This window comes from Ictidomys tridecemlineatus, chromosome 6, assembly GCF_052094955.1.
Source record: "Ictidomys tridecemlineatus isolate mIctTri1 chromosome 6, mIctTri1.hap1, whole genome shotgun sequence".
Classification (NCBI taxonomy): Eukaryota; Metazoa; Chordata; class Mammalia; order Rodentia; family Sciuridae; genus Ictidomys; species Ictidomys tridecemlineatus.
In genome coordinates this window covers 4991580-5005356 of record NC_135482.1, presented here as the reverse complement: position 1 = coordinate 5005356, position 13777 = coordinate 4991580, and the positions used below count along the sequence as shown (strand labels likewise).

General features: G+C 47.7%; 1 protein-coding gene across 3 annotated transcripts in view; it reads right to left on the bottom strand.

Moving 5' to 3' along the window:
* Nucleotides 1-6863: 6863 nt before the first annotated feature.
* Nucleotides 6864-13777, bottom strand: part of Scube1 (signal peptide, CUB domain and EGF like domain containing 1) — a 129016-nt gene continuing 122102 nt past the window's right edge. For all 3 annotated transcript variants that reach the window (XM_078052598.1, XM_078052600.1, XM_078052599.1), the window contains one exon: nt 6864-12263. In XM_078052598.1, coding sequence (XP_077908724.1) covers nt 12111-12263 — 153 coding nt within the window. In that variant the 3' untranslated portion in view covers nt 6864-12110. The remainder of the gene's footprint in view (nt 12264-13777) is intronic.

Below are 13777 nucleotides of genomic sequence, written 5' to 3'. Positions count from 1 at the left end.
CTTTGTTCTGTTATCTTGCAGTGATGAAATGTAGGTGGGAAGGCCCAAAAGGTGAGGGGCACCTGGGCTGAGGAGTAATCTGGGCAGGAAAGGCCTGGGGCCGCTTCTGATCAGCACCTCAGGTTTGCTGGGGAGCTGCTTCATTAACATTTCCTTAGGATAGGCTCTGGGCCTTGGGAACATTAGCATTTCAATTCCCCAAGGGCTACTCTGCTTTCCTGGGCTCTATTCTCAATAATGGCCTCCATTTTATTTATCTTACTCCATGTTAGGCCCGATTTACCTAACTACACTAACTACCTATCTGTAAATCTGGCTTCAGTTTCACTTTCACAATCAACTTTGAGTAATGAAAATTCGGAATGTAATTTTAAAGTAAAATTTTATTCAATATTTTAAAATTCAAGTTTAATTTTAAACTGGTAGGTTTTAAAAGCTTATTGTTCTTGGAAAGGTTTATTGCACATAGGGAAAAATACATGACTTAATGAATAAATGGGATTTACTCCACGTTAAAATGGACAAAATCAAAAGTGTTCAGCCTTCTCTACCATCTAGAGCAGGCCCTCTCTGCTTGTCTCCCAGGCTTGCTTTATTGTTGTCTGTATTCTTGATAGCTGCCATTCTGACTGGTGTGAGGTGAGTAGTTTTGATTTGCGTTTCTTTAGTTACTAGAGATGTTGAACATTTTTTCATATATTTGTTGATCAATTATATATCATCTTCTAAGAAGTGTCTGTTCAGCTCCTTAGCCCATTTATTGATTGGGATATGTGTTTTTTTTTTTGATGTTAAGTTTTTTGAGTTCTTTATATATCCTGGAGATTAGTGCTCTTTCTGATGTGTGGCAAAAATTTGCTCCCAAAATGTAGGCTCTCTGTTCACCTCATTGATTATTTTGCTGAGAAGAAGCTTTTTAGTTTGAGTGCATCCCATTTATTAATTCTTGATTCTACCTTATGCTTTAGGAGTCTTGTTAAGGAAGTCAGGGCCTGATATGACATGATGAAGATTGAGGCCTACTTTTCCTCTATGCGACACGGGGTCTCTGGTCTAATTCTAGGTCCTCGATCCATTTTGAACTCAGTTTTGTGCATGGTCCAAGATGGTGATTTCATCGTTTCTTGGGCCAAGGCCATGGTGACCCCCTGCGCACTGGAGGAAAAGCTTGCCGTGGCGCTAACCAGGGCTGGAGGCTGCCCTCCAACTTGGTGTCCTCCTAAGAAAACGGTTAAAGCTGAGCTGCGCCCCTTGTGGTCCAGCCGATGCTCGGTACCTAGGTACCTGCCAGTTCTAGGTGAAACCCCAGGTGAGTAACTAGGAGTGAGAGGGAGCCCACGGTGCTGTACTCCTCCTCAGGACGCCTTCCGCCTCGGGCGGGGGAAACAATCTACTCATTTTTGTGCTTTCACAAACTCTTATCAGATATGAGTGTATGTTTAATTGAATGACATATTATTTAGTTTTGCTTATTTTTGAGATTTAAAGATATGGAGTTCTGAGACTTCTTTTTCTGTTTCTGAGGCGAGGTCTCACTCTCTTGCCCAGTTTGTCTGGAATTTCTGGGCTCTTTAGGATCTGCATGTCAATTTCTGGACTTGTTCTTTTCACTCTAAGTTATCAACTTAAAAAAAAGAAACAATGGCATTAACCTTTCTTTCTTTTTGGGTGGTGGTGGTGGTGGTACTAGGGATTGAACTCAGGGGTACTCAACCACTGAGCCATATCCTCAGCCCTCTTTATTTGTTTATTTTGAGACAAGGTCATACTAAGTTGCTCATGGCCTTGCTAAGTTGCTGAGGCTGGCCTCAAACTTGTGATCCTCCTGCCTCAGCTTCCCAAGTGGATGGAATTATAGGTGTGAGCCACCCATACCTGGCGACATCCATCTAACATTTTAATATGTATCTGTACTTTATTTATGTGGATGAATAACATTCCAAGGCATGGATGGGGCGTATTTTGTTAGTCTGTTTATTAGCTGATGGACATTTGGGTTTTATGTTTTTGGTTCTTAGGAATGATGATGCTGTGGACTTAACATAAGCCTTTTTTTTTTTTTTTTTTTGGTGGTGCTGGGGATTGAACCCAGGGCCGTGTACATGCTAGGCAAGCACTCTAACTGAGCTATTTCCCCAGCCCTTAACTAAGCTTTTGTGCAGTGTTTTCCGCTTTCTGGGGCTTACACCCAGGGTTGGAAGCCTCGGTTCTACTCTTTGTTCAACTTCTTGAGGACTGTTAACTTCCTTTCCAAAGTTGCTACACTGTTTAATATCCCCACCAGGAGCTTTGGAGCGTTCTGATTTCTTGCTGGCACTTGTCATTCTAGGGCATTTTGATTATAGTCCTCTTATTGGTTGTGAGGTGGTATCAACATTGTGATTTTGATTGGCATTTCCCTCCTGACTAATGACGCTGAACATCTCTGCAGGTGCTTATTGTCCAGTTACATATCTTCTTTGGAGAAATGTCTATCCATATTCTTTGCCCATTTAAGAATTAGGTCATTGGTCTTATTGTTGAATTATATATTTAAGATACTAGACCCTTGGTGGATATATGATTTGCAAAGATTTTCTCCCATTTTGTGAATTACCTTTTTACTTGTTTTGTTTCGTTTCTGTCATACTGGGGATCGAATCTAGTGCCAGCTCGTCACGCATGCTTAGGCCAGCACTCCACCACTGAGCCACACCCTCAGCCCTTTTTAAAAAAATCTGATTTTGAAACAGGGCTTCGCTAAGTTGCCAAGTCTGCCTTGAACTTGCAATCTTCCTGCTCAGTTTCCCAAGTTGCTGGGATCACAGGCATGCGCCACCACACCCCCACTAAGTTCTTCATCTTTGTTAATTTGTTTTCAAGATTGTTCTGATTCTCCTAGGTTCCTCTTATTTCCATCTGAACTTTAGGATCTGCATGTAAATTTCTGCATAAATGTCAGCCAGAAATAGGGATTGCTTTGACTGCAGAGGTCACTCTGGGGACTCTTGCCATCCTAATATTTAGTCTTCCAAGCTAGGCACATAAAGCTTCTTTAATTTCTTTCAAAGGTGTTTTGTGGTTTTTGTTTTATATTTGTTCTGTTAAACTTCCATAAGTATTTTATTCTTTTTGATACCATTATAAATGGAATATTTTTCTTCACTTCCTGATTATTCATTGTTGGCATACAATTGATTTTTCTGCATTGATCTTGTAACAGAGCTGATTTCGTTATCTCTAATGCCTTTTTGTGGATTCCTTAGTATTTTCTATATTCTATATACAAGATCAGGCCACCTGCAAATAGAGACAGTTTTATTTTTTTCCACTATACCTTTTGCTTCTTTTTCTCACCCAATCGTCCTGGCTCAGCCTTCCAGGACAGTGGTGAGAGCAGACATCTGGTCTTGCCTGCTTAAAGATCCATCTCTGTTGTTCATGAGGCTATAGTTAGTTAATTTTCATTGCTATATAACATTTAGTTGTGTGATTGTTCTGCAGTCCTCCATTGACAGGTTATTGAAGCTTTTTGCTCTTACAAACATGAGGCTATGACTATTCCTGTATGTTTTCTGGTACATTATTTAAAATATATTTATTCTCAAGTTCTAGGTGGACACAATATCTTTATGTTACAGTTATGTGGTGCTGAGGATCAAACCCAGTGCCCCATCACACTAGGCAAGCACTCTACCACTGAGCCACAACTCCAGTACATTTTTAAAAAGATTTTTTTTTAGTTGTAGTTGGACACAATACCTTTATTTTATTTATGTATTTTTATGTGGTGCTGAGGATCAAACCCAGCGCCTTGCAAACCCAGTGCTATGTGAGTGCTCTACCGCTGAGCCACAATTCCAGCCATCTTTTGGTATATTTTTTTAAAAAGGAAGTTCTCTAGTAAATTGAGTCTAGTAAATCCTGTCTGATTCTTGTATCAGACTTTTTTTTTTTTTTTTTTTTGGTGCTGGGGACTGAACCCAGGGCCTTGTGTATGCAAGGCAAGCACTCTACCAACTGAGCTATATCCCCAGCCCACCCTCAGACTTAATTTTTGCCAACCTGGTGCCCCCACGGTATCTCTTTGTTGTAGTAATGTGTATTTCCATTATATTTTAAAAATATTTTTAGTTGTAGATGGGCACAATATCTTTATTTTATTTATTTATTTTTATGTGGTGCTGAAGATGGATCCCAGTGCCTCACACATGTGAGATAAGCACTCTACCACTGAGCTCCAACCCCAGCCCTCCATTTTTTTAAAACATTTTAAAAATAGTTGTAGTTGGATGCAATACCTTTATTTTATTTATTTGTTTTTATGTACTGCTGAGAATAGAACCAGTGCCTTACACGTGCTGAGAATTGAACTCACTGCCTGACACATGCTAGGTAAGCGCTGTACCACTAAGCCAAAATGCCAGCCCTTTTTGTACAAGTTTCTAAGCATTTCTTTAATATTTAAGTCTTAATGCATTTGATATATATTGCATGTGTATAAGTATGAGATATAAACCCAATAGTATTTGTTTTGATATGTGGATAAGGAATTTTCCCATCTCCATTCAGTGACCTGCAGTGCCACAGCTGTTGTTCCAAATGTGTTCAACTTGTACAAACTCTAAACTGTCTTAATCTCTCTAGACTTTAGTAACACAGGACATCTGCTTGGAGTCATTCTCCAAATTCTTCTTTAAAAGGGTCTTGGCCACCCTTAATCATTTGCTTTTCCATTTATAGTTAGGGAAAGATTTTTAAATGACAGGTTCAATTGTTAGCTATAAGATTGATCTGAATTTCTATTTCTTATTATGTTGTTTAGTAAGTTAAGTTTTTCTAGGAATTTTTCCATTGAGTCTAAATCTTCAGACCTATTAAAAAAATTTTTTTTGTAGTTGTAAATGGACAGAATACCTTTATTTTATTATTTTTATGTGTTTTAAGGATCAAACCCAGTGCTTCACATGTGTTAGGCAAGCGCTCTGCCATTGAGCCACCACCCAGCCCTCGTCAAACCTATTGACATAATAGTTCTCCCAATTTCCCAGAAGCTTCTTTAAAATGTGGATTTTATTTGTCTAAATGTATTCTATATTCAATCTCTTAATCCTAAAATGCATAGAAAGGCAATAATTGACATCCACAATTTATTTGCCAAAACACCTCAATTTGATCACTAAGCTCTCAGCATTTAGAGGAGGTTGAAAAATACTATAATATGAAACAGGTTGGTCCCACACTGACCACAGGTGAAGCCTTGAATCGCCGCAGCATGTGGAGCAAGGCTGGAATATGAGCCGTCTGCTCATAGGGAATCTGGTTCACTGTATTTTGGGACCTGGGGGATCAGGTCCGTCCACACGACCTCACGAGGCTGGGCTGTCTCAGCCCCATTGTCCAGTCTGCAGAGGCCTGACCTTTTGCCTCTGTCTTTATGGGGTCTTTTGTAGAAACGTCTGGTGTGCTGTGTGCTTAGAGAAGGACATCAATGCTCCCTCCTGCAACTTTCTTTTAATGATGGTAAAATAGAAGTGATATAAAATTTATCATTTTAGCAATTAAAAAAGAATACAGTTCAGTGGCATTATACATCATCGGACTGCTGTTACTTCCATCTGTGTGTAGAACTTTCTCTCTCCAACTGAAAATCTGCACCCATTAAACACTAACTCCCCATTTTCTCCTCCTCCGGCCTCTGGGGACCACCATTCTATGTGCTACTGTGATTAAACACAGGGCACTCTACCACTTAACATACCCCCAGACCTTTTTATTTTTTATTTTGAGAAAGGGTCTCACTAAGTTGTCCAGTCTGGTCTCAAACTTGAAATCCTCCTACCTCAGCCTCCTGAGTCACCAGGATTACAGGTGTGCACGTCCATGCCTGGCTGCACTCTGTCTCTATGAATTTGACTACCCTAGGCATCTAAGTGGAATATATAGTAATTGTCCTTTTGCATCAGGCTTATTCTAGTAAACATAATTCCTTAAGGTTCACCCATGTTGTAGCATGTGTCAGAATTTCATTCCTTTTTAAGGCTGAATAATATTCCTTTGTATGGATTGACCACATTATGTTTACCTATTCATCTGTCAATGGACACTTGAGCTGTTTCTACCTTTAGCTATTGTTAATAACGCTAGTATGAATGAAAATGGGTGTGCAAATGCCTGTTCAGGTCCCTTCTTCCCGTTCTTTTGGGAATAAGGAGAAGAATATGGAGAAGTCTTGAATGTTTTTGGTAGTCCTGTCGGAGGCACCCAGGGTCTTGCACATGCTGAGCATGTGCTCTACCCCCCAGCCAATCCCTCCTCAGACTTTAAACCATTCTGTTAAGCCAAGGAATGAACTATCACTTATTTAGAACATCGCTTGGTATATTATGAAGCGTTTCCTCCTGTTGAGTGTGTGACACCTGGAGGGCTATTTTTGAGGAGCATGGTCATGGCCAGCCTTTATGGGATTCTGGATTTCTTCTAGATTCTGGTGAAAACCATGGGCTATAGTCTCAGAGAGGTGCACGCACAGCTTTGGGCATCTATTCTGGGGGAGCTCAGATTCCCCGAGGCTCGTGGTGATTGTGGCTTCTAGATTAAAGCCTCTGTATAAGAGAGCAAAATGTAAGTTAGGAGGGGAAATGGATTTGAGACGGACATTTTACTTCCTGGTAGTTCATTTAGGAGCATGAACACGGCCGTGGGGCGCCCTCTGCTTCTCCACGCGCAGGCTCCAGCCCTTGCTTCGCCCGGGGAGGACATTGGAGCCCCTTTACTTCCAGCTGTCAACAGAGCCATGCAATTTCTTAGTATTTTTCTGATTCCAGTTGCTTCCCCCCACCCCCACTATGGTGGCCTCCAGTGGATAAGAGAAAAGAGCAACATTTAGGTTTATTTTTTGTTTATTATTAAAGTGAATTTCACAAACATTTATTACATGCGTATGAGAGAATAGGGTGGAGAAAACACAGCTTTGAATACTTGAGGCAACTAAAAGGACACGGTGGCTGTGACGGTATCTGTCACCCTCACAGTGGATTGTTACCAAGGGCCTGTCCTGGAAGGCACCTTCACAGGCTCAAGGAGAAGGAATGGGCAGAGTGCAGCCATCTGTGGCCTGTCTGCGGAGCGCTGTGACCTGGCTGCTCAGTGCCTGGGCCTCCCTGCAGGTGTCCTTGGCCTTCAGACTGAAACGACCTCCTCCTGGCCAGTCCTTCTCTCCTCCTGCTCTGTACAGGGCTCTGCTGAGGCACAGTGGTGCCCTCCTGAGCCACCTGGGGACTCCAGGTCTGCCACTGCCTCCCTGAGAGCAGGATGGGCACCTGTGGCAGGTTAGGGCATGTGCCAACTTGTGTCTGAATGGTGAGTGCCTGTCCCCTTCCCTAGAGGAGACGAAGTCTGGCCTCTCTCTGAGTGAGTGCTCAGTGCTTGGTAAGAAGGGAGGGAACTGAGGTCAAGGTTACCCTGCCTGCTTGTGCTATCCTCTCCACCCTTCGTGTCCCCAACTCGCTGCTGCCTGGCTGACTCAGCTGAGGTTCCAATCTGTAAAATTCAGCTCAGCCAACACACACACATTGGGAATCGAACTCAGGGGCATTCGATCACTGAGGCACATCCCCAGCCCTATTTTGTATTTTATTTAGAGACAGGGTCTCACTGAGTTGCTTAATGCCTTGCTTTGAACTCGTGATCCTCCTGTCTCAGCCTCTCGAGCTGCTGGGATTACAGGCGTGCGCCACTGCACCCGGCTCAGCCAACATTTTGCAGAGACATTTCCTGCACTGCTTCCATAGGCTTGGGTTTGACTTCCAGCTGTATAAACCTCTGACTCTTCATCTTGGGTGTGTCACTTGGTCTCCCAGAGTCCTAATGTCCCACACCAAGGAACAGGTTGCGCCCTGCCAACCTTGCAGGGCTGAAGGGATAGTCTCTGTAGAAGGAAGAGCGTTGGGCTCAGCATCTGGATGTAGGAGCCCCTGAGTGAAAGTTCACTGTGCTCCCATCATTTCTTCCGGTTGAGGCTGGGTGTACAGATGATTTCAAAGGACCCGTGCAGGAGCTGCCACGCTGGTGTGGGGGGCTGTGGGGAAGCAGGGTCTGCTCTACAGGGGCTGCTTGAGCAGGGTGCTGGGAGGCGGCGCAGGCCACACCCAAGTCAGCTAGGCTCTGAGGATGACCTCCACATCTGCCTTTCCAAGAGACCACTTGCTGGTTTCAAAGTGTTCCAGGCATTTTCTAAGTCCTCTGGCCTTTTCTCTGAATGACCTCAGTTGGGTGTTGTCACCTTGGTTGGAAGGGCTGAGCTGCCACCATGAGTGTCTTTGGTGAAGCTAAGGGGTCTTGCTATAAAATGCAGTTTGCCAGGCTGATCAAACTTTCCAGGTGGAGGTGTGGTATCTGGTGCCCCTGGGAGAAAAGAAAGTCCCCTCTCTCTGCAGGTCAGGACTGTGTGGGCGAGGCCAGTGGTGACGTGGGGTAGAGACATCCAGGCGGGCTGCCGCCCCTGCGTCTGTGGCAGCGCTCTGGCTCCCTGTCTTCCTAGGAGCCCAGCACACAGCAGGTGCTCAGGCAGTGCTTGCCACAGGACCCAGCTTACTCATACCTGGTTTGTGCTGGACAGGTGGAGACACTGGAGTTTACTTGTCTCCTCGAGTGTCACTGACCACCCACTGGTACTCTGGCTCCTACAGTCCGCACTTTCTGTCCGAGTGGCAGAGCTTTTGCTTCCAGAAGCTGTTTGTGGGTCCTATTCCTTGGAAGCACAGGGGACAGTGTGGCTGTTGAGAATTTACTAAATGGCCTCTGAAGCAGGATCTGAGGTTGCTCAAGGCCAGAGTCCAGGCATGGGCCGTGCTGGCTTCTCCACGACAGTGGGGAGGATCCGCACCCTGTCCTTGGCTTCCACCCTACTTCAGGCCTTAGCGCATACGTCTGCCCTGCCTGGGCCCAGTCCTCGTGCCCACGTCTCCCCTGTACCTCCACCATGAAGCAAGGGCAGCGGTCGCCATGTAGCCGATCTGCCTCTGGCTGCAACGTGTGAACTCAAGGAGATGGGCCTGGCATCCTGGAAGGTCCCCTGGGAGTACCAGGCCCTGAGGACCAGGGTTGGCTTTGGGTTTAACAGCTGGGACCCAGAGTTTCCTAGGGTGAGGCTGGCGTAGAGAGACAGGACAGACCCTACTTGGACTTCAAGACATCCAGATGGCGAAGGGTGGCAGTGAGAGGGAGCCAGGGTGGTGGCCTGTGAGGGCAGCTAGTGAACTGGGGCTGCTGACTACCTGGTCCTCAAGTCCTCTTTTGTGGGATGAGAGCTAAAAAATGGGCTTGACAATAAGAGAAGAAAGAGGGTTCTATATTGCCCCTGTCCTGCTCTGCCCTGGGGTCACTGGGCATGATGTGGCCACAGTGGCAGTGAGAGCCATGGAACATGAGAGGATGTGGGGGGCAGCCTAGTGGGCATGTGGGAGGCTTCTTTCTGGAAACCAAGGCTGATCAGGGACGGTGGCCAGCCAGGGGTGGTGCAGTCCCCAGAGGGCTGGTCAGTTGACCCTGACCTGTCTGCTGCTCTCCACAAACCCGAGCTGGACTTGAGGAGAGATGGCACCGAAAGCAGGGTCAGTACAGCTGGGCACCCAGCTCTGCAGCGTGGGTAAGGGCCACTCACACCTGCATCCCAAGCCTTGTTGTGGCCTGGAGGAGGGGCCATGCCCTGCTGCCTGTCTCTGTGACTCTGCATCTACAGGAAGAACTCAGGGGATCTGAAGAGCTCTTTCTTGTTCTCTCTGGTTTTTGAGAGAATTAAAGGAGGAAACCCTTTAAGAAGTGCAGTGGTTAATTTTATGTGGCAACTTGCCTGTGCTAGGTTGATTCCAGATAACCATAAGTGCTCTTGGTGGTCTGACTGTTGGGTGTAACCAGAAGAGATCAGCCTGTTATCAGAGGGCTGAGCCAATCAGGCCCTGTCCAGTGTGGGTGGCATTTGCTGATGGTCCCAGGGCTCCAACAGGACAAAGAGGTGGGGGAAGGGCACATTTGCTTTCTTGGAGCTGGGTGTCCTTCTTCTTTGGTCCCCAACATTGGTGCTCCTGGTTCTTGGGCCTCGGATTCCAGGACTGCCCCTGCTCACAGCTTCTCAGGCTTTGTGCTCACCCTGCATCCCACCGAGGGCTCTCTTGGCACTCTGGCTTGCAGAGAGCACCTCACGGAACTTTGAGGCCACCTCCATGATCTCTGGTCTCCCATAATAATGTCCATGTGCACACGCTGTTGGTCCCATTTTCCTAGAGAACCCCAATAAAGAGGACAGACCCTTCTCTGTGCCCTTCCTAGGGCATCTGTCTCTCACTTCTGGGGGTGACTGATGGCCTGACAAAGGGAGGGAGGCTTCTTTCTGGAAACCAAGGCTGATCTGCAGGGACGGTGGCCAGCCAGGGGTGGTGCAGGCCCCAGCAGTGCTGTTGACCCTGACCTGTCTGCTGCTCTCCAAAAACCCGAGCTGGACTTGAGAGATGGCACCGAAAGCAGGGTCAGTACAGCTGGGCACCCAGCTCTGCAGCGAGGGTAAGGGCCACTCACGCCTGCATCCCAAGCCCTGTTATGGCCTGGAGGAGGGGCCGTGTCCTGCTTCCTGTCACCAGCCATGGATCTTGAGACTTTGCTTGCTGGCCTGTGTGTCCACAGTCCTATGTTTCACGTGTGTTTCTCAAACTGCTCACCTCTCACCCACCAGGCTGGGCTGGGGATCAGGAGACCTGAGGCCACTTGGCATTGGTGGTTGGAGTTCATTGTAAGATGCTCCCATGTTCCTGGGAATTTTAAAGTTTGTTAACCTGAATAATATAGAACATTCCCTCTGCTCGTCCTCTTGCTGGCAGCAGGCGGTCTGAGGCTTCGCAGACCCTGGGTGCGCGAGGTCTCAGCTGGCACCATCCTGGGCTCTGGCTTCCTGGCTGGTGGGACAAAGGCAGCCTTGAGGAGACTCTGAGAGGGAGGCGGCAGGCCCATGGGGAAGCTGCACTGAAGCCAGGCCTTGTGACCCAGGCCACCTCTGCCTCAGGCCGCCTCTGCCTCTGGGCCACCTCCTCTTGGGTAGGCCTCAGGCCTCACAGCCTTATTTCTTGGTGACATGTAGGCACACTTCAGACCCCAAGGTCATAGCCACAGGCCCCTTCCTAAGTTTAAGGCTGGATATTTACACCCCTTATTCAGGGGCCCAAAGGGAGGCTGCCTTCCACTGTGTCCTGAGGGCAGTGATATCACTGTGAAGGGACTGGGACAGGGCCAACCCTCCAACCCAGCATGGGAGCTCAGTTCCCTAAGTTCATATTCACAAGGTGTCCAGGGCCAGCCCATGCTGCACCTGCCCGGCAGCTCCTGTCTCCCACACAGGGGGTGAGTGCTGGGGGGACAGTAGTGGCACCGAGTGTTTACAGCTGCTGAAGAGAGCACCCCTACAGTGCCCACAAATAGAAGTGTGTGTATATATATATAGATATATATTTGTATTTATATTTATACATATGTATATAGCACTTCATCAGCCGTTCTAGCAGGGCTGGCGAAGACCTCCACTCCTCCCTCAGCAGCTCTCTTCCATCTGTCACAGAGTCCTCAGAGCCCAGTGACATGGCACCATGTCCTGCAATCCTGGCTGGAGGAGTTGGCAGTGTAGTAGCCGTACAAGTGCCGACACAGGCTTGTCACCTCAGAGATGGTGCCTCCACATGTCCTTCCTTCTCTGCTGGCTTCCTGTGGGTGACAGGGGCCAAGCTCACAGAGCCTTCGGGAGGGTGCCACTCTCCTCTTTCCCACAGCATCAGGCAGAAGCGCATGCTCTCTGGTGCCCTCGGCGTGTCCTGGCCAGGCAGCGTGCGCCAGAGCCGGCTCAGGGGAAGCACTACTGGTGTCTGGGGATGAGAGGCAAAGGGCAAAAGGCTTTAGAAGCAGTGTCCCATGGGGGCCCAGCTCAGCCTTGGCCCTCCAGGGGCTGGTGGCCTTCCTGAAGTGCACGTATCATGGGCTTCCCCAGGCAACGAGGTGGCCCACAGAGCTGCCTTTCAGCCCCACGACAGAGGGAAGGAGCTCTTCTTCCTTGGCTCCCTGGCCATCCCCGAGCAGGACAGCTCTGAGTGTTATTTGTAGGGCCGCAGGAATCGGGACACTTTGGAACGTAGCAGTTTGATGAAGGACCGGGGGAACATCTCCTTGGATTCCTGGGCTGTGTACTTGAAGTAGTTCTGCGGGTGTGCCAGCACGTCGAAGAGCGCCTTGATCAGCTTCTTGTCCTGCAAGACATGGCGAGATGAGGTGGGTGAGGTGGGGCCAGGGCATTCCACTGGGGGCCTGGAAGGGATGGGGAGCAGGGTTTCAGGATCCCCCAAATCTCTTTACTACAGATAGTCCTTTGGGTTTAACAGTGTAATTGTATTTTTTTCCTTTCCTTTTAACATTTGTTTTTATATTTATTTAGTTACAGTTGGACACAATAACCTTGTTTTATTTATTTATATATGGTGCTGAGAATAGAACCCAGGGCCTTGCACGTGCTAAGCAAGTGCTGTACCGCTGAGCCACAACCTCAGCCCATCCTTTTTACATTTTTTAATAGTTTTTTTGTGGTGCTGGAGAGGGAATCTGGGCCCTAGTGCACACTGGGCAAGTACTCTGTCATTGAGCCACATCCCCAGCCCCGTGTAGCTGGTTTTTTTTTTTTTTTTTTTTTTTTTTTTTTTTTTAAATATCTGCTTTAAAAAAAATAAATAATGGGCTGGGGATGTGGCTCAAGCGGTAACGCGCTCGCCTGGCATGCGTGCGGCCCGGGTTCGATCCTCAGCACCACATACCAACAAAGATGTTGTATCCGCCGAGAACTAAAAAATAAATATTAAAAAAAAAAAAAGAAATTTCTCTTTCTCTCTCTCTCTCTCCTCTCTCACTCTCTCTTTAAAAATAAAATAAAATATTTGCCTTTTAGTTATAGGTGGACACAATAACTTTATTTATTTATTTATTTTTATGTGGTGCTGAGGATCAAACCCAGTGCCTAACGCATGCTAGGCGAGTGCTCTGCCTCTGAGCCATATCCCCAGCCCCATGTGGCTGGTTTTTTAGTAGCCTACCGGCGTGAATGCTTTTATTAAGAGCATCTGTTGGTAATATAACACTCTGAAAACCAGAGCGTGCTGAGGACCGAGCAAGGCTTCGCAGCCACAGCCGCACCTTGAGCTTGCAGCTCCCTGGTCACTAGCTCCTCGACCCTGGAAAGCCCTCGGCAGCTCTACATCTTGAGGAGGCCCCTGGACAGCAGGGTCAGGACCCCCACTCTGAGGGCTGCAGTGACGACGTAGAGTGTGGCCCCCAGCAGAGCCTGGCTGCAGAAGGGCTCAGGACAGCTCTCCAGTGCGGGTGCAGGTGGCACCTGGCTCCTCCTCCCTGAGTGGCCTCTGGAGGAGCATGCACAACTACTACCTGATGCCATCATGGGCCACCCAGAAGGAAGCACTGAGGGGTGGACTGAGACTTGGCTGGGGTATTCTGGAGGGCAGGCCCAGCGGGGGGCTTTGGCAGAGGCCTGTAGCCTGGTTCCTGCAAGGCCTCCACAAATGGCCACCTCCCGCTTCTGGGCCTGGAAGGTCGTCAGCTTACTGCCTCTGGCCACGCTTGCTGCTGGGTTTGACCTGTTCAGACACACTCTAACCCTTCTCACACAACCACACGTGCACACGTGCACACATCTTGCCACACACACGGCACCTTGCTCACACACACGCACCACAGGTCCTTCCTATGTGCATTGCTG